General features: G+C 37.3%; 3 protein-coding genes across 3 annotated transcripts; 2 read left to right on the top strand and 1 right to left on the bottom strand.

Moving 5' to 3' along the window:
• Positions 1-50: 50 nt before the first annotated feature.
• Positions 51-5,422, top strand: LOC308694935 (zinc-binding protein A33-like; the record flags this gene model as incomplete). The annotated part of the gene is made up of 4 exons (XM_081372748.1): positions 51-940; positions 3,785-3,818; positions 4,153-4,224; positions 4,908-5,422. Exons 1-4 carry the CDS (start codon positions 488-490, stop codon positions 5,420-5,422), a joined length of 1,074 nt encoding a protein of 357 aa, XP_081228874.1. The 5' UTR covers positions 51-487.
• Positions 5,405-13,971, bottom strand: ighmbp2 (immunoglobulin mu DNA binding protein 2). Its single transcript, XM_081373020.1, has 15 exons — positions 13,684-13,971; positions 13,413-13,582; positions 13,108-13,303; positions 12,818-12,915; positions 12,538-12,701; positions 12,236-12,436; positions 11,429-11,576; positions 11,154-11,328; positions 10,555-10,737; positions 10,006-10,124; positions 9,529-9,623; positions 9,270-9,393; positions 8,275-9,114; positions 7,994-8,193; positions 5,405-7,523 (listed from the first exon to the last, which is right to left on the bottom strand). Exons 1-15 carry the CDS (start codon positions 13,758-13,760, stop codon positions 7,326-7,328), a joined length of 2,988 nt encoding a protein of 995 aa, XP_081229146.1. The 5' UTR covers positions 13,761-13,971; the 3' UTR covers positions 5,405-7,325.
• A 156-nt stretch (positions 13,972-14,127) lies between these two features.
• Positions 14,128-18,949, top strand: agk (acylglycerol kinase). The gene is made up of 15 exons (XM_081373022.1): positions 14,128-14,406; positions 14,506-14,545; positions 14,843-14,922; positions 15,016-15,091; positions 15,193-15,285; positions 15,398-15,430; positions 15,516-15,610; positions 15,689-15,758; positions 15,857-15,936; positions 16,033-16,090; positions 17,040-17,187; positions 17,686-17,783; positions 17,884-17,954; positions 18,328-18,412; positions 18,509-18,949. Exons 1-15 carry the CDS (start codon positions 14,297-14,299, stop codon positions 18,638-18,640), a joined length of 1,269 nt encoding a protein of 422 aa, XP_081229148.1. The 5' UTR covers positions 14,128-14,296; the 3' UTR covers positions 18,641-18,949.

An 18,949-nucleotide genomic window follows, 5' to 3' on the forward strand; every position in this document is an offset into this window, starting at 1 on the left:
ACCTTACTTTCATTTTTATAGTAACTTTTTCCTTTCCTATAAGCTAATTTCCCTGCATGCTGTGTAAAGCCGTTTCACATCCTGGTTACATACAGGTTATAACTACCTCTCCACATTTTCCCCTCACAATATTTGCATGTTTATGCAGTAGAATCTTCTGAAAATGAGAACTGGACACATTGTTTAATTAAGATAAGTCCTGTATATACATTCAATGGACTTTTTCTGGTAAATCTTCAATAAAAAAAAACATTTTTTGCAGCTTCCTTTCTGATGAAGTATGTCTTTTTAATCAGACCACAGCATGACTCATCATGTCCTCGGAGTTGCACAGCAACATTTGTGACATGTTTAGGAAGAGACACTATTTAAAAAAAAGTTTAATAATCAGGTCGAACCAGTCTGTCCCAGTTGCAGTGCTCACTACTTTCAGATTTTCTAAAGAGAAACACATCTCAAAGACTTTGGATTTGCAAATTCACCACCGATGGCTGAAGACTGTCAATTCACTGTGGAGGATCTACAGTGTCCCGTGTGCTCTGAGGTCTTCAATGTCCCCGTCACACTGAGTTGCAAACATAGCTTCTGCAAAACCTGCGTTCAGACACACTGGGACTGTAGAGGAACACGGCAATGTCCTCTGTGCCGCTGTACAGAGCTCTCATCCAGGCCTCCAATCAATCTGGCTCTAAAGATAGCCTCGGATGTCTTCAAAAAGAAGCCGGAGCAGTTCAGGGTTAAATCGGTGGAGTTTTGCTCAAAACACAATGAGGAACTGAAGCTTTTTTGTCGGAAAGATGCAGAATTTATATGTGATGTTTGTACGTCATCAAGAGGTCACAGAAATCATGATTACTGCCCTATAGCCGAGGCAACATCGGAAATAATGGTAAGGAAACGTATGTTAACCTGTATGAAGAAGATGAGTCTTATGTCTTTTGTAGCTAGATATTAGCATTTGTAGATACAGTGAGGAAAATAAGTATTTGAACACCCGGCTATTTTGCAAGTTCTTCCACTTGGAAATCATGGAGGGGTCTGAAATTGTCATCGTAGGTGCATGTCCACTGTGAGAGACATAATCTAAAAAACAAAATCCAGAAATCACAATGTATGATTTTTTATCTATTTATTTGTATGATACAGCTGCAAATAAGTATTTGAACACCTGAGAAAATCAATGTTAATATTTGGTACAGTAGCCTTTGTTTGCAATTACAGAGGTCAAACGTTTCCTGTAGTTTTTCACCAGGTTTGCACACACTGCAGGAGGGATTTTGGCCCACTCCTCCACACAGATCTTCTCTAGATCAGTCAGGTTTCTGGGCTGTCGCTGAGAAACACAGAGTTTGAGCTCCCTCCAAAGATTCTCTATTGGGTTTAGGTCTGGAGACTGGCTAGGCCACGCCAGAACCTTGATATGCTTCTTACAGAGCCACTCCTTGGTTATCCTGGCTGTGTGCTTCGGGTCATTGTCATGTTGGAAGACCCAGCCTGGACCCATCTTCAATGCTCTAACTGAGGGAAGGAGGTTGTTCCCCAAAATCTCGCAATACATGGCCCCGGTCATCCTCTCCTTAATACAGTGCAGTCGCCCTGTCCCATGTGCAGAAAAACACCCCCAAAGCATGATGCTACCACCCCCATGCTTCACAGTAGGGATGGTGTTCTTGGGATGGTACTCATCATTCTTCTTCCTCCAAACGCGTTTAGTGGAATTATGACCAAAAAGTTCTATTTTGGTCTCATCTGACCACATGACTTTCTCCCATGACTCCTCTGGATCATCCAAATGGTCATTGGCAAACTTAAGACGGGCCTTGACATGTGCTGGTTTAAGCAGGGGAACCTTCCGTGCCATGCATGATTTCAAACCACGACGTCTTAGTGTATTACCAACAGTAACCTTGGAAACGGTGGTCCCAGTTCTTTTAAGGTCATTGACCAGCTCCTCCCGTGTAGTTTTGGGCTGATTTCTCACCTTTCTTAGGATCATTGAGACCCCACGAGGTGAGATCTTGCATGGAGCCCCAGTCCGAGGGAGATTGACAGTCATGTTTAGCTTCTTCCATTTTCTAATGATTGCTCCAACAGTGGACCTTTTTTCACCAAGCTGCTTGGCAATTTCCCCGTAGCCCTTTCCAGCCTTGTGGAGGTGTACAATTTTGTCTCTAGTGTCTTTGGACAGCTCTTTGGTCTTGGCCATGTTAGTAGTTGGATTCTTACTGATTGTATGGGGTGGACAGGTGTCTTTATGCAGCTAACGACCTCAAACAGGTGCATCTAATTTAGGATAATAAATGGAGTGGAGGTGGACATTTTAAAGGCAGACTAACAGGTCTTTGAGGGTCAGAATTCTAGCTGATAGACAGGTGTTCAAATACTTATTTGCAGCTGTATCATACAAATAAATAGTTAAAAAAATCATACATTATGATTTCTGTTTTTTTTTTTTTTAGATTATGTCTCTCACAGTGGACATGCACCTACGATGACAATTTCAGACCCCTCTATGATTTCCAAGAGGGAGAACTTGCAAAATAGCAGGGTGTTCAAATACTTATTTTCCTCACTGTATGTAAACTAGAGTGTGGGCTATACAGGCCGTTTCTGCCACATAAGAAAAAAAATCATGCTTTTGAAAATCATAATTATGGCATAAAATGTCATATTCATGAGATGAAAAGTTGAAATTATAACAGTCATAATTGTAACTTTTATCTCAATTTCTACTTTTTAATCTCATAATTTTGACTATCTCGTAATTACGACTTAGTATGTCATAATTTCGACTTTTTATCTCATAATTACGACTTACTTTGTGGCAGAAATGGGCTTCCATATACAGCACGTCAAAGGTCTCAAGTTAAATGGGATTGGTTAATAAACGCTCTTTCCATACACTCACCCCACAGAAAGTGCTGGAAGCATACATACAGGTGAACTATGTACAAACCTACAGTCCCTTAACATTAACTTCCTCATGAATCATCCAGTCTAATTTACTGTTATTCCAATTTACAGAAACTGCTGCAGAAGTAAAACAAGAGTATGACAAGTTACATACAATCCTGAGGGAGGAGGAGGCAGCTCGACTCATGGTGCTTCAAAATGAGAGTGACAGCAAGACCGAGGTGGTGAGAGAGAAACTGGAGGAGGTCAATAAGAGCATTGAATAGCATCTCTAGCATCATCAACTACATAGAACCTATCATAATAGCAGATGATCTGACATTTTTAAAGGTCAATATGCTTTTAAACCATTATTTCTACTTAAAGGTGATGTGAGCGATGTTATAGATTAGATATTCCTGAACTTCCTCCTTACCGAATTAATACATCCTGTCTTTTTACAACCCTGCCGCATTGGTGTAACCACGTATATGGTATCATCACCTGTCATTCAACTTATTTTCCTCTGTCTTTCTATTTCTTTATGATGTTTGGCTGTGTAAAAGCTGGTTCATACAGAACGCCTCATTTAATTGCCCTGCTTTTTAATTGCATTTCGACGTAAACATACGCTTGAGGAATATCTTTGTGCCACTCTGTGTGAACGAACCCTAATAATATACTTAATAAGTAAGATACCTAACCTAACCTAAGATACCTAACAGTAGTTTTCATGTCTAGAAATTGAATAAAGTAATCATATGTAAAACGGATGTGCACACACAAATTACAGCGCGCGTGAGTTCTCTTTGCGGCTTCTTGCGCTTGAGTGTTTAAATTGGCAAGACTTAAATGAGTTTAATTTAAACAAAGATATCAACGTGCTGTTCAGGTCTCACCTGCACTCAAGCTCTATCAACACCCGGGTAATGATGGTGTAAAGTCATATTAGAGCATACAGCGCAATATCTCAGTACAGTTTTTCAGTGACATCTTTCCGGGCATTAGGATAATTTTCAGCGTAGTATTCCATAAAAATCACTCACAAAGCCTTTAAGTTAGCTTCCTTATTTGGCCTTATCTTATGCAAAAAATAAAGTCTGGTTCAACGGATTAAAATTATGCTAATAACTTTACATTTTCTCTACCTACAGGAATGTAAGGAGGCAAATAAGACGGTACTGTTAGCAATTGCTTTAAATTGAATCAGTCTGTTTTCTCTTTTCACACTGAAATCAACAAATAATGCATTCATTCTAGGACTAACAACACTGTACCTGGGATCATTAAAGCATAAGGTCTGGAAAAGAATGGAAAATGATATCAGCTACTGTAAGTACATATCAAATGTCTTCCGAACACTTTAAAGTCAACATGAAACGGAAGTTGTTATAGTCTTTTCTTCCCTATTGAAATCGCTTCTCGAACAAGAAAAAATGTTGGACGAGACCTGATTTTGTTCATCAGGAATCGATTGGATCATTGTCGTTGTGAGTGACAGGTTGTCCCGCCCTCACGCCAGTAAACACGTCATTGCAAGAGAAAGGGAGGCTATTTTGATTAAAGATTACGAGGGCCCATGAAAAAAGCTTTTAGAATAAATACTGCAATATTCCAATATGTCAATTTCGATTTATATGGTGACTTTAAAGGGAGTGTTCTTCCCAAACTGCAATTCTGATATAATTTATTAATCCTAATGCTATTTCAATGACTTTTTTTCTTAGGTGGAATACAAAATGAGGCATTTAGGCATTAGGCATCACTTAATTTCAAGCCTTCTGAAACGAATGTCTTTGTGTCATAGCTCTCAAATTTTATTTGCACCTCAAGACATATATATATATATATTGCACAATGTCGGAATGTTTAAAAACCATGTACAACAGGTTTAATAAATTGTGTCCTCCAAATGCTAAAATGAATTGGTAAGGACTACACTGCTCAAGTACAGTAGGCCTAATATGCAAAATTATGAAAAGACAATTATCGGTTTTCTTCTTGCCATCTCACAGGCTCTGTCCATTTTGATCCAAACACGGCACATCCTAACTTGATCATCAGAGATGAACTCACCACCATCAGCTATGGGGAAAAGCAGCAACTTCCAGATAACCCTGAGCGCTGCACGGGCCGCATGGCAGTACTTGCTGCTAGCGGCTTCAGTTCAGGAAAGCAGCGCTGGAATGTAGAGGTGGCACACAGCAAAGAGTGGTACGTTGGAGTGGCACGAGTGTCCATAAAGAGGAAGACGGCAGTTTTCCTCAACCCAGCAGAGGGTTTCTGGGTAATTGCAAATAATGAGGAATCCTATTGGGCTCAGACCTCTCCCCGCACTCGACTGACTCTGAAAAAGAAACCACAGGTAATCACAGTTGAACTGGACTATGACAGAGGAAAGGTTTCTTTTTCTAACACAGCAGATGGTGCCAGTATTTACACATTTAAAGACAAGTTTACTGAGAGAATATTTCCTTATTTTGCCACTGGGATAAATGAGGGGAACACGCTTAGAATATGTGCACTTTAATGTGTCAGTAATGCAAAACAAATATGTAAATGTATATCATACAACAACTATTAACCAACATAAATGTTAAGGTCACATTTTACCCAAAATCAGAAGGAAAAAAATTAAGCTTATTTTAGGATCATTTGTGCATTGTGCCATTTTTATGATACCATCTTTTTTTTTTACCATTACTTTCAAGGGTCATTATCATTTAATTTCCATTACTGTAACACAGCAGTTTTTACAATCACTTTAAATCAGAGTTTTTAATAATACAAAGCTTTCCTGTTTTAGCCAGTATTTGAGTTTGTGACAGTTTATAAACTAACATGTTGTATGTTGGATCTCATTCAGATTTATTTTGATTCTATGTTAATGCAGTTATACAATAAACATTCCTGAACATTAGCTGTGACATGATTACGATGTGAAATGATGATTAAAAAGTGCAGCAGCACAGTATGCTTCATATTCCTTTAAGGATATTTCTATTTTGTAACTATTTACTTGAGCTAAATGGTTATTTCTGATTCAGAACATTGCAGAGCTATTTTTAGGGTAAGCATTTCAAGCGGAGAGTATCATCTACCTGAGTCATCTGCAAGTCACACAGAACGGACAGCCAAAGAAGACTACTACTACTGTACTTACTGTATTACAAATATGCTTCAAACAATGCTCTTAAATTAACATGAAAACCCTTTAGATAACATATTAAAATGTGTTTTACATCACTTTGAACTGTACAAGGCCTCCTGATCAAAGGGGGGTCAACCCATTACAAGAACCTCAGTAAAGCAGTGGCAGAGAAAAGGAATATGCAAACAATTCTGTTTATAATCTACATAACATTAACCACCGTCTTATTTTACCATGGTGCACTAAGAAAGACTCATTTCCACCTACTATCATCAGATGTTTGTTTATGTATGAGTGATTCTGTTTAGTAAAAACTCCAATTCATATTGCAGTTCTTCATCAGAAAATCTTTTGTTTGCTATTTCTCAGTTCGTTCAGTTTTGTCCCATCCATAGGCCAACATTCGTAAAAACAAACTAAAATATGATTCTACTGTTTCAGTTTCTGAACAAGACGTTCATTCATTCAATGCAATGGTATCAAACACAAACAAGTGCAAACCAGACCAAGTTTTGGCAAACCAAGTGGCTTGAGGGACCTTTAAAAAGCATTTTTAGTTTTTTTAAAAAAGCATTATGTAGTGCCACATCATTTCTTGTCATAGGAATTGTGTTCATTAGAAATACTGCCCTTTGTAATGCTCCTTCTAATGTGTTCAGCATGCAAATCCTCCACTAACTGCATCCATGGAGCTCACAATGCCACCTCAGTCTCTCATGTCCTCTTGTGGACAGATATACTGTACACACAGACACCAGGCTGTAGTAGTAGTAGACTAAATATATTAAATTGAGTATTAAATGGACCCAATCCAAAGCTCTGCTTAGCCTGTGCTCTTCAGAGCTTAATGGGAAAACTGAGAGATTACATCTGACATCAATAATCAATGCATCAATCACTGAGAGAGAAAGTGGAGCAACTACCTAAGCTCCCAACAACAATTCTGCGAGACATAAATCTTGTAAATGGATTTCAGACTAGCATTAGGATTGGTATTTCAAGCTCAATTGTCATTCATAAACCCAGTTTTCATTGTCAGTGCCAGTTGGGAGAATTAAATATTTATGTTTTATCTTTATATTTGCATTCCATTAAGCCATACCAGTGTGGATCTACAATAAATAGCAGCTGTTCTCAGCCTTATTTGGGAACTTACCAGAATCACCTTATGGTTAAAGATCAAACTTAAAAGCATAGAAATCTTTCTATACATATTTTTCAAGTAAATAACCAACACATTAAAATTAAACAGCATTAGATCGATCAAGTGTCTCCTAGAATGTCAGTTCTCTTTGTCTTTGACTTTAGTTTTTCTTTGAGATGACATATCTTTCAGTTTAGAGTCTAGTTTTCTCTGCAGATATGCTTTTTTATTCGGATCCATTGATTTGTCCTTCTGTCCACTTCCTGCGTAGAGCACCCCTTCTTTACTTATCCTCATTCTAGCTTGAGCTTTTGCTTTGTCTCCACATCCGTGAACCTAAAAAAGACAATACATTATTTAGAACACATCTTTAATATGAATGTTTTAAATTGATCATATAATACATTTTTTATTATTTCATTTTAATGACTATTTTCAACCCTCTCTCTGGCGTTTTTTATTGTATGACATGGTTACAAATTTTATACTGCGCCAAAAATCACCTTTGAACTGGAAGTCTCTGATGCCAACACCCTGGAACATTATTAAAAAGACCTTCATGTGTTTATTTATAATAGCATCTAACCAGCTTTCACTGTATTACATCATCTTGACTGTATACAGCCATTTCTGGTTACTGAATACAATGAATTCAATAGATTGTTGATTTAGACTAGGGACAAAGTTTCAAGTTCTGAAAGTTACAGTCCATTTTCATATTACAATTATCTCAAGGAAAGGAATAAAGGAATATTTAGTTCTTCATGATATGACCTCTTTAATATAAAATATGAAGCAAGGTGTACCTCAGGTATATGGTGACTAAGACAGTATTGTCTGTTGCAGTGGAGGCAGAGCTGCCCTAGTGTGAGGACGCTGGCTTTGCACTTCACAAAAGCACACACGCTGTCAGCTTTAACCACAGAATCGATAAGAGAGTCAAAATCATCATCAGCTGTGGCAGCTGCAGCTATATCCATGGCTCCTGCTTTTATCTTAGTGCTTCCTATGAAAGAAAGACCATGATGTGTATCACAGAGAATACAAGTACTGAAAGAATTCAGACACTGGGATAGAGATCACAAACCTTTGGAAGATGCTTTGGGTTTCTTAACAGACTGGTTTTTACTCGCATTGAAATCTGGTCTCATGCTCTGCTGTTTTTTCTCCTCTCGTTTCTCCTGCTCCCGGCGCATTCGCTCCAAATGTAGGCTTTTTAAATCAATAGCTGCCTGTGAAGAGGCTTTTTGTGATTCTTGTATCTTTGCTGCTGTACATCCGGTCATGTCTGGTTGTTCAGGCTCCTTCACAGCCTTCTCTGGTCCTGATGGAGGCCGGGACACAGTTATGCGACGGTTTTTCCCTTCTCCTTGGCTTTCATGCCTCAATCCCATTTCTTCAGAGAGCTCATGGACCAGCAGACGCTCGTGGGAATTTAGCGTGGAAGGAAACTGTAGTTCTGTCTTGTTTGGGTCTGTCAAAAAGTTCAGAAGCTGATCCTTTATTTCCTTTTTCTTGTTTTGTGTTTGATTGACGTCTTTGGGTTTAGAATGGAGTGAATTGGTGTTTTTAAGTTGATCTGGCTGAACACTGGACTGACTCGCTTCACTGCTTTTATTGTTTGCACTTTTCTTGTATTCCTGCTCTGATTTCTTGCCTTGGTTCTTGGGCTTCTGTTTTACGGATATAGCGTCTTTGGCGTTGATCTGTTTGTCCTTTTCATCACGGATGTAATTCTGTGGCACACAGTCTTCCAGGTACTCAAAGGCAGTATGTAATTCTCCGTGTTCAGACATATAGTCCACTAAGGATTTGAGGAAATCATGGTTTCGAACAGTCTGAGTATCACACACTACAGCGAGCTGGCGTCTGGCACGTGTCACAGCAACATTGATCCTTCTGTCTTCAGCAAGAAATCCAACCTCACCTTTGGGGTAAATGAAAGACAATTAATATCTCAATCATTCCTTATATTCACATCTTTGGAGAAGCTGGTGCATTTTATGTCATACAGATTTGAAATGTCAGGAGGGTAAATAAATGGATAAATGTAGATGTAGTCATCATTTAGATCTGCCGTACCCTTCCTGTTGGATCTGACCAATGACAACACCACTGCCTCCTTCTCTCTGCCCTGAAATCCATCAACAGACTTGATCTCCAGCTCTGTATATTTATGGGACAGTTTCTGTCTCAAAAGATCCACCTGAAATAGATAAAATCTTGTTTTTTTAATGTGTGAATGAATGATATTCATAATGAAACAGCAGTGTAATCCTAATGAAGGCATTTCTTTGCACAGATAGTTTTTTTTTTTTTTTACGTTCAAAAAGCATCTCACCTGGAGATTATAGGGCGCAATAACTGCAATGTCTTTGACATGAACTCCAGCCTCAGTAAGAGCTTTGATATGAAGTGCCACAATGTCTACTTCTCCTGTGAAGAGAAGAGAAAAGCTTTTTCATATACAGTATTTTATTATTAAATATATATATATATATAATATATATATATATATATATATATATATATATATATATATATATATATATATATATATATATATATATATATATATATATATAATGTATGAATTAGAGCAACAGCACAGCTGTACATAAAATAATGGGAGACATATCAGGGCAAATTATTGGTGCGCCCAGGACAGCAAGTCTTTGTGATGTATCGACAGCTATGGTATCCAGAGTAATGTCGGCATACCACCACATAGGACGAACCAAGGTTTCATTATCCAACACCTTATATTAAATATATTAAGTGATATAAAGAGGAGGTTAAATTTGGAGCTGATATCAACCTTGATTGCCTTTAGACTGCTCATCTGTGTCCTCCATCTCATTCAGGCCACAGCCTGCAGTGTCAATGAGCAGAAGGGGAATTCTGGTTTCCTCAACATCAGCAACACCAACCAGGTCTCTGTTCAAGATACAATCAGTTATCTTCCTCTGTATTACCTCAACACAAGTTAGCTAGCAAACTTAAAATAAACATTAAAAAAAATTAAAACACTGTCTAAAACACAGCAGTATTGGGGACAGCGATTCTTTGTTATTTAAAAAAAAAATTTAATTTCCTTAGGGGAACAACAAGGTAGAATTTCCCTGATTTAAAATTAATGATAAAGGGGAAGTTAAAAACTCTAGGGACAAGCCCAAATAGTGAAATTGATAATTTAAGATACACAATGAAACATTTTATAAAGCGATCATAACCTACCTTTAAAATACAGTATTTTTAAATCATCTTAAAAAGAAAAGTTCCACTAATTGAACAATAAAACATAGTACATGACCAACAGTGCCAAATAAAATGTTTTCTTTAGAAACTTCTAACATATTTTACACACCTAAGCAAGTGTTTCTCCACTGAAGGGTGGGCAAACAGCTTTCCCTGATACATCTGCTCTGAAGCCCACTGCATGATGGCACTGTTCATACGGTACTGAGTGGTCAGCATTCGAACCACAGAGTCTCCATATTTCTTTATTAGCCTCTCCATTAGGCTGACAGACAGGCCTTTAGATGCAGCACTGTGAAAGTTAAAGATAAATAACATTTATAATATGGACAACATTTTATCATTATGAGAGTATGTTTCCAACTAAATGTAATTCATACTTAAGGGCCTGGTTTCACAGATTAAACTGTTTCACTGATTTCACCTTAGATTAAGGCAGGAGCAAGTTACTTAAATTAGGACATTTAAGTATGGCACTGACATATTTTAAGATATACCAGTGCAAGTTGCATTTTAGTCTGGGACTAGGGTTAAGCTTCGTCTGAGAAACCGGGCAAAAGTTACATAAGGTTAATCAGAAACATCGACCAAAAATATTAAGTATTAAAAAAGATATATCCTGAAATGAAAACATTAGAGCTCATCAAGAATGGATACCATAAACCAAATAATTCACAAACTTAAGATACATTTCCTTTTCCTCCACACCTCTGTGATTTGATCGTGGGTGGCAGCTGTTTGTAATCCCCAGCGAGTATGCATTTGCGTGCTTTGAGCAGAGCAATCCAACAGCTGCTCTCTAGAGCCTGAGCACACTCGTCTATCACCACCAGGTCAAAGTGATCTTTAGGAAGATGTTTGAGAGGACCTTCGTCAGAGGCTCCTATATTACACAAATCAATCATATTTGAGTTTAAATTAGGCATAAACAAACAAACATTTCCTGAAATAAAAATTATGACCACTAGGGAAGGTTTACTTGCCAGTGTTAGTTGCTAGAATAACATCGGCTCTTTTCAGGATCTGAGCGATAGCCGTTTCCTCCCTGGTCCTCAGCTCTCGCCGCAGTTCCCCGATTTCCCGTTTCAGATTGCTCCGTTGGCCTTTGTCCCGAGCCTTCTTCATTTCATTCTGTCAATGCATTGGATTTGTTTTTTATTATGACTGTATTACAACACAGCTTAACAGATGGCCCCAAATCACATTTGAACACTCAAGCCGCATTTTTAAAAGTTTACTGTTTTGAATATATAACATAAAACCAAGTAGCATTTGCAAACAATGCTAGTCTTAATTTTGAACAGTATATTTATTATTTTATAATTTAACCATGAAATCAAAATGGATGGACAATTCTTATTTTTATGGAATATTGCAGTTATTTGCACACATTATTATGTGCCCTTGTAATCTTTAATCAAAATATCTTCCCCTCCCTCTTGCAGCAATATCTCTTCTCTTCTCTGATGACACGTTTACTAGAGCAAGGGCAGGACAACCTGTCAATCACATGAAATCACAGCAACAGCCAAACCACAATGATCCTATAATCCAGTCAATTCCTGATGGACCTGCCTTACTTTTTTTTTTGCTCAAGAAGCCATTTCACTCATACGTCACTATAGGGACGAAAAGACTATCGCAACTTCCTTCTCATGCCGACTTTAAATAAACATTTTTGTTAAATGTTTTGCTTGAAAAAGGTGCTTTTAAGTTTTGAAACACGTTTTGGAGCCAATTAACCAGTTAAATGGGCAATTCAAAACAATTATGAGAAATCAAAATCTTACAAAAGCTTTGTCCATGTCCTTGCGAATATCAGAAATAATGTTGGTGTTGTCACTGTGCGCAAGGACCGCATCCAGTGAGTGCTTCTGAATTGACTCGAGCAGACGGGCTGGGTGACCCAATCTTAAAACCTTGACCTTGCTCTTCACAAGACGCTCCACCAAGTTGTCAACAGCCACATTAGAAGGTGCACAGCAAAGAATCTGTTAACATTTACAAAGATGTTCATCACAATACTGCATATATACTACGTCAAATAATTTATACCTTAACTATCCAATTTAGAGTTTGATATCTTGCTCACCTTTTGTTCTTGTTTTACTGCCTGCAGGATTACTTCAACCACTGTAGTGGTCTTGCCAGTCCCTGGTGGTCCATGTATGATTGCAACATCTTTCTGAGACATTGCAAAGGACACAGCCTCTTTCTGAGAATTATCTAACCCAGTGTTGTTAAATTCCAAAACATCTGCAATAAAAGAAACATAAACAGACCTTAGGCCCCATTGGACTAAGCAGGTTGATTTTCCTGCATAATGCTGTATTTTACATCCATTTCAGGTGTCACTCCATGTATATGCTTACGTTGATGTGATAATATCCCTGGTTCTGAGTAACCAAAGAGGACACTGATCAGGTAAGATGCAGGACCACTGCCGTATCCATTTAAAGACTTTAAGGCCCTGCAAGAAGGAAATGCATCACATATGCATCAACAATTTCATGTGGAAAAACATAACATGAATAAACTTGTTAAAGTAGAGCATATTTCATCAGCACAGCTGATTTTGTGTACTACTCTAACAGCTCTGAAAAAAGTATTAGTACTTGCATTATTAATGATACTAGCTGTATGAACTGATAATTGCACATACTTTGACAGTCGTCTATAGGTCACATTATTTGCCAGCTTCATTAGATTGTAGAGTCCATCTCTGTCCAAGTTTAAACTGTCCTGTGTATCATCAAAAGCCACCGTCAGGGACGCTTGGGTAACACGTGTTACCACACCTGAGCCCAATTCAGATGGCTGACCCTGACCCTCTGACTGATACAAACCAATAATGTCACCTATAAACAGAATACAAAAGAGAGCAAGTAGCATTAGTTTTCATTAGCAGTACTGTATGAAATCATGTACTCCAATGGATTTTTTATTTTTTTGCACAGAATGTCTCACCAGGTCCAAAGGTATTGCTGGGAAGAACTGAGGGTCCTATACTTTTCCTAGGTTCAAAAACTATTAGACGTCTGCCATACATGCCAGTATGTTGGCTTCCGATCTGAAGTTTCATCAGAAACACTCCTTTGTTCTGTAGATTCTTGGGAGATAAATTCTCCTGCCATGCTCTGACAACACAAACAATATTTCATAGTTCACCGATAAATTTGGGCAATACAAATGAATGGCTAGATAAAGACACGTGTAGAACAGTGAGTGTGTTATTTACCGTGTTTCTTCTAATTCAGCCTCTCTCTCTTCTTGCAGGAGCTCGAGGGTCTTGGAAACGAAGTTTTCAACCTCCATAGTTGTCAAATCACCTCGAAGGGTAACTAAAAGGATAAGCTTGAAATTCTTACTCTGGGTATTTGCAGTTTATCTATTAAACATTCAGAGGTTTATAATGTCAAAAAAAAATTTGTTAAGTGACACAAGTGTGCGTATATGAGGCTGTCATGTCTGTTTGTATATTACAGCGCATGCACTGGAATGGGTCCGTCTCTAAATTCAATCCCACTCTGCACAGAAGATCCAGGCAGTATAATTCCGTCACGAACAGAAATAGTCTCTAACTATTAAAGCCTAGAGCGATTATAGAATGATATCATGTATATAAATTAACTTTTATCACAGATAAAAAAAATATGAAGTGTTCACATTTTACGACAAAATTGACGCGGAACTGATATTTCCCTTGAGGAGGAATATTGTTGTTGCACCGGTCATGCTTTGGGAGAAGAGAACGATGGAATGTCAATGGTGAACATCTACAGTCAGTCCCACTTGTTTTGCCGTGCAATAGTGTAACTTACCTTCAGTGGGATATCTAGAAAGCCAGAATAATGGCTCGAGTGGTGAAAGTGTTTCGGACTATAAGAAATCACTGGAAAAAGTCCACATTTGCTGTGTGTGTGCTGTCATATGGAGGACACTGGTTGTATGGAAAGCACTGGTTTGTATAATAAGATATATATAAATATGACTGTCCGTTTCTGTCTATAAACCCCTTTTCTCATTTGATGTATATATCAATTCTAATATTTTTTCACAGTGAAAGTGTGCTGCGACGAGAAGCATGCATAGAGGCCAGGGTAAGGAATATCTAATTTGAAAATAACTCGCACTCTTTTCCCCCCCCAGTTCCGAGAATGTTATGGTTTTAGCTTTTGTTAACTATAATACTTTTGATACCCAGAAACTCAAGGTTCCCTACATTGAAATAATATGGTTTTAGCTTTTTGTCAACTATAATACTTTTGATACCCAGAACCTCAAGGTTCCCTACATTGAAATAATATGGTTTTAGCTTTTGTCAACTATAATAACTTTGATACCCAGATTCGTTAGGTTCCCTACATTTAAATATATGGTATCTGATGGTTTCACAGGAATTTGGTCATCAGTCAATTGGACCTCAGGAGCATCTGAAGAAAGCCACAGTCATTCTGAATCCTGCTGCCTGTAAAGGGTACGCTTATACTGATTTATGTCCCTCACTGTGTAATAAATCAGTTCTGTTTTTCCACATTTCAGTTTCATCATAGTTGCATTTTCTCTGCAGAAAAGCCAATAGTTTGTTTGAGAAGAATGCAGCTCCCATTTTACACTTGGCTGGTATGGAAGTTAAAGTTGTGAAGGTATTATCATGTGCCCAGGTCCTTTTTTTTAGGCTACACCTATTTTGTATGCATTTTTGACCTTATTGATTGTTTGCAATCTGTTTTCTGTCATGTAACAGACTGATTATGAAGGCCAGGCGAAAAAGCTCATGGAGTTGATGGAGCAAACAGATATGCTGATCATTGCTGGTGGTGATGGGACATTACAGGAGGTACAAAAGTATCTTCATAAAGTGGTTTCTGACAACTTGAGCATATTTAATAATGTTTGATTAATCATGCATTGTATTTGACCCATGTTTTCATGCATTGTATTTCACACAGGTGATAACTGGCCTTCTGCGCAGAGCAGATGAGGTAGTTACTAGTATTAAATTTGTTTTAAGACTAAGTTATATTAAACATCCCCATGTTTTCTGAATTTTAACTGCTGTAACCACAGGAGAACTTCAGTAAAATACCAATCGGTTTCATTCCTCTGGGTTCCAGTAACTCTCTAAGTCAGAGTTTGCATCTAGTTTCAGACAACAAAGTACAGTAAGTCTCATGACTTCACTTTTCAAAGAAAATTATTTTGTTGTGATCAAATTGTAATAAGATGTTTCTGTTTTTTAGGCACATTACCTCAGCAACCCTGTCAATACTGAAAGGAGAAACGGTTCCACTGGATGTTCTGCAAATAAAAGTGAATTTGACTGGCATTTTGAAAGAGAACCTAAGATTTGACAGCATCGACTATTTTCATTCCTTCGCACAGAGTTGATTGTGTAATTCTGTTCTTAGGGTGAGAAGGAGCAGCCAGTGTTTGCTTTGTTATGCTTGCGTTGGGGTGCATTTAGAGACGTCGCTTCTTCTATCAGCAAGTATGCTTCTGCTTCATTTTTTATTCACAGCATAAATAAATACAAAATGCGCATTTGTATTTCTAACATGATTTCATTTGAATCTTTCTTGTCAAGATATTGGTACCTTGGCCCCTTGAAAACAAGAGCCGCACATTGGTTTAGTAGCCTTAAGGTGAGTGCGGTGCTTCATTGACAGTGATCATATTTCAGTTACATATACAAGGCCTACATATTAGTATGGAAGCTTGTTTCCGCCACAAAATAAAAAAAATAAAAGATAATTGCGACTTTTTATCTCACAATTGCGAGTTTACATCTCGCAATTCTGACTTTATTTCTCAGAATTGCGAGATATAAAGTCAGAATTGCGTGATATAAAGTCAGAATTCTGAGATATAAAGTCGCAATTGCGTCTTATAAAGTCAGAATTCTGACTTTTTTTCTCGCAATTGCGACTTTATATCACGCAATTCTGACTTTATATCTCAGAATTCTGACTTTATATCACGCAATTCTGACTTTATAACACATAATTGCGAGTTTATATCTCGCAATTCTGACATCTTTTCTCAGAATTGTGAGATATAAAGTCCAATTCTAAGGGGAAAAAAAAGACGGATTTTTTTTACCTCAGAATAGTTTATATCTCACAATTCTGACTTTATAACACGCAATTGCGACTTTATATCATGCAATTCTGACTTTATATCTCCCAATTGCGTGATATAAAGTCAGAATTCTGAGATATAAAGTCAGAATTGCGTGATATAAAGTCGCAATTGCGAGAAAAAAAGTCAGAATTCTGACTTTATAACACGCAATTGTGACTTTATTTCACGCAATTCTGACTTTATATCTCAGAATTCTGACTTTATAACACGCAATTGTGACTTTATATCTCGCAATTCTGACTTTATATCTCAGAATTCTGACTTTATAACACGCAATTGCGACTTTAAAACACGCAATTCTGACTTTATATCTCGCAATTCTGATGTAAACTCGCAATTGTGAGATAAAAAGTCGCAATTATCCTTTATTTTTTTAATTTTTTTGTGGCGGAAACAAGCTTCCATATATTAGTGAGTATTGGGTTAATCAAATGATCTTCTTTCCTACAGGAGTGGCCACAGAGTCACCAGGCGTCCCTCTCCTATCTGGCTCCTGTACCTCGTCCACCTGACCTGCCCACTGAAATCCCACACAGGCCCAACCTCCTTTACCGCATCTACCGCAGACTCCAGAACTACTGGAACCCTCCTATAGAAGGTATTTTATCATTTTTACAAATATATTTCTTAATATAAAACATAGCATATGAATTAGGACTGGGCAATGACACAAATTTCACGATTTCGTTCGATTCGGATGCTTGCGATTCAATTCTGATTTTGATTCAGTTCGATTAGATATTGATTCATTTTGATATATATATCAGATACAGAACATGACTATTTTTCTGAAGGAAAAACAAATCTCTTTCAACTAATGCTGTAACGTAGGGAACCCTGTCAGTTGGTACATAACTATAAAATTGAAGGTTAAAATTAATATAAACATAAGGCAGTTTTTTTTTAATCAATAAAGGTTCATCAGAATGAGAATCGATTCAAATCGAAATTTTCAACCCAGCCCTAATATGAATAATGTTACTCTGATATTGTCTCAAAGCAGGTTCAGACTTATTGCTAAGCAATCCAGGGCAATTATTGTGTATCTGTTTATATCTAGTATTTAATTCTTGTTTAAATCCGTTTGTGTTGGTAGAGCCACCGGTAGAACCCGAGCCAGAGCGATGGGAGAGCAAAGACATTGCCACATTGGAGCTCTCAGTTAGCACACACAATAAGAACCCTGTGAAGAGAGTGAGTACTGACATAACACTCGTTATTGGAATATTTTGTATATCTAAATGTAAAATAGCCTTGAGGTTTTGTTCTGATTGGTATTGTCTACTTTCTTCAGCGTGTGGACGATTCTATGCTGATAACACTGGACCCAGACTCCCTCACAGTTGGTCAGTTCATCACTGAGGGGTGAGTGTAAATCATTATATATTATTATAACTTATATTATTTATAAATATAACATCATTATATATTATAATAATACATTATTATAAATCATTTATAATAAATACTGCAATATTCCATGACTTAAGAGTTGTCCATTTTGATTTCATGGTAAATTTTAAATAATAATTTAAAATAAAAAGTCAATTTAAATAAAATAAAAATCCATTTAATTATTATTTTTCAATAAAATATAAATATGAATAATAAACTCAGCTTTTTGTGAGATAAAAATGTTATAGTTTGTGTTGTATTTTAAATTCTTCTTCTTTTTTATAAGGTCTCATAAAAAGAATACATTTGTGGACATGAATGAATATTGATTTATGTTATGCAGGACTAAGAAAGCAGTAAACCCAATGGAGTCCATAGAAAATACTTTGCAGATAGAAGCCAGTGCTGCTCGTCTCAATCTCCCAGAGGTCAGTATGTTTTGGACATTTTTGGAACTGATTTCTTACTGATCTAAGCTGTGAGACAGCCGTTCTCATCTATTGCTTGTCTTCTCCTGTCCACAGGAGGGCGCTGGATTTTATGGCATTGACAATGAGGAATATGAGGCCATGTCTGTGGAAGTGAGACTGTTGCCACGGAAACTGAGGTTCTTTTGCAGTGCTGAGCGCAGAGAGCAGCTTGCACAGGCTCAGTGATGACAGTGCTGTGATAATGTTGGTTACGTAACAAATTGTGTAGAGGACTGCAGATGTTTTGAGACGTTTTCCGAAAACTACGAGAGAGAAACTGGAAAACCAGTGGAGTCAAATGAAATTTGAGTCATCACACACAAGAACATTTTGTGTTCTATGGACCTTAAAGAGTTGATTCACCATAGAAAATTAAAAACTTGTCATTAATTACTCCCCCTCGTGTCGTTCCAAACCCGTAAGACTTTCGTTCATCTTCAGAACACAAATACCACTTTGATGTTTAAAAAAGTGTATAAAGAGATTGTAAAACTA

This window comes from Scardinius erythrophthalmus (assembly GCF_964197995.2).
Source record: "Scardinius erythrophthalmus genome assembly, chromosome: 8".
Classification (NCBI taxonomy): domain Eukaryota; kingdom Metazoa; phylum Chordata; class Actinopteri; order Cypriniformes; family Leuciscidae; genus Scardinius; species Scardinius erythrophthalmus.

Coding starts and splice junctions, on each gene's coding strand:
- ighmbp2 (XM_081373020.1), bottom strand. CDS start 13,760: ATGGAGGTTGAAAACTTCGTTTCCAAGACCCTCGAGCTCCTGCAAGAA. Junction 11,577..12,235: donor AGGACATGGACAAAGCTTTT/GTAAGATTTTGA, acceptor ATGCATTGACAG/AATGAAATGAAGAAGGCTCG. Junction 10,738..11,153: donor CCCACGATCAAATCACAGAG/GTGTGGAGGAAA, acceptor TAACTTTCACAG/TGCTGCATCTAAAGGCCTGT.
- agk (XM_081373022.1), top strand. CDS start 14,297: ATGGCTCGAGTGGTGAAAGTGTTTCGGACTATAAGAAATCACTGGAAA. Junction 14,923..15,015: donor AATCCTGCTGCCTGTAAAGG/GTACGCTTATAC, acceptor TTTTCTCTGCAG/AAAAGCCAATAGTTTGTTTG. Junction 15,937..16,032: donor GTCGCTTCTTCTATCAGCAA/GTATGCTTCTGC, acceptor TTTCTTGTCAAG/ATATTGGTACCTTGGCCCCT.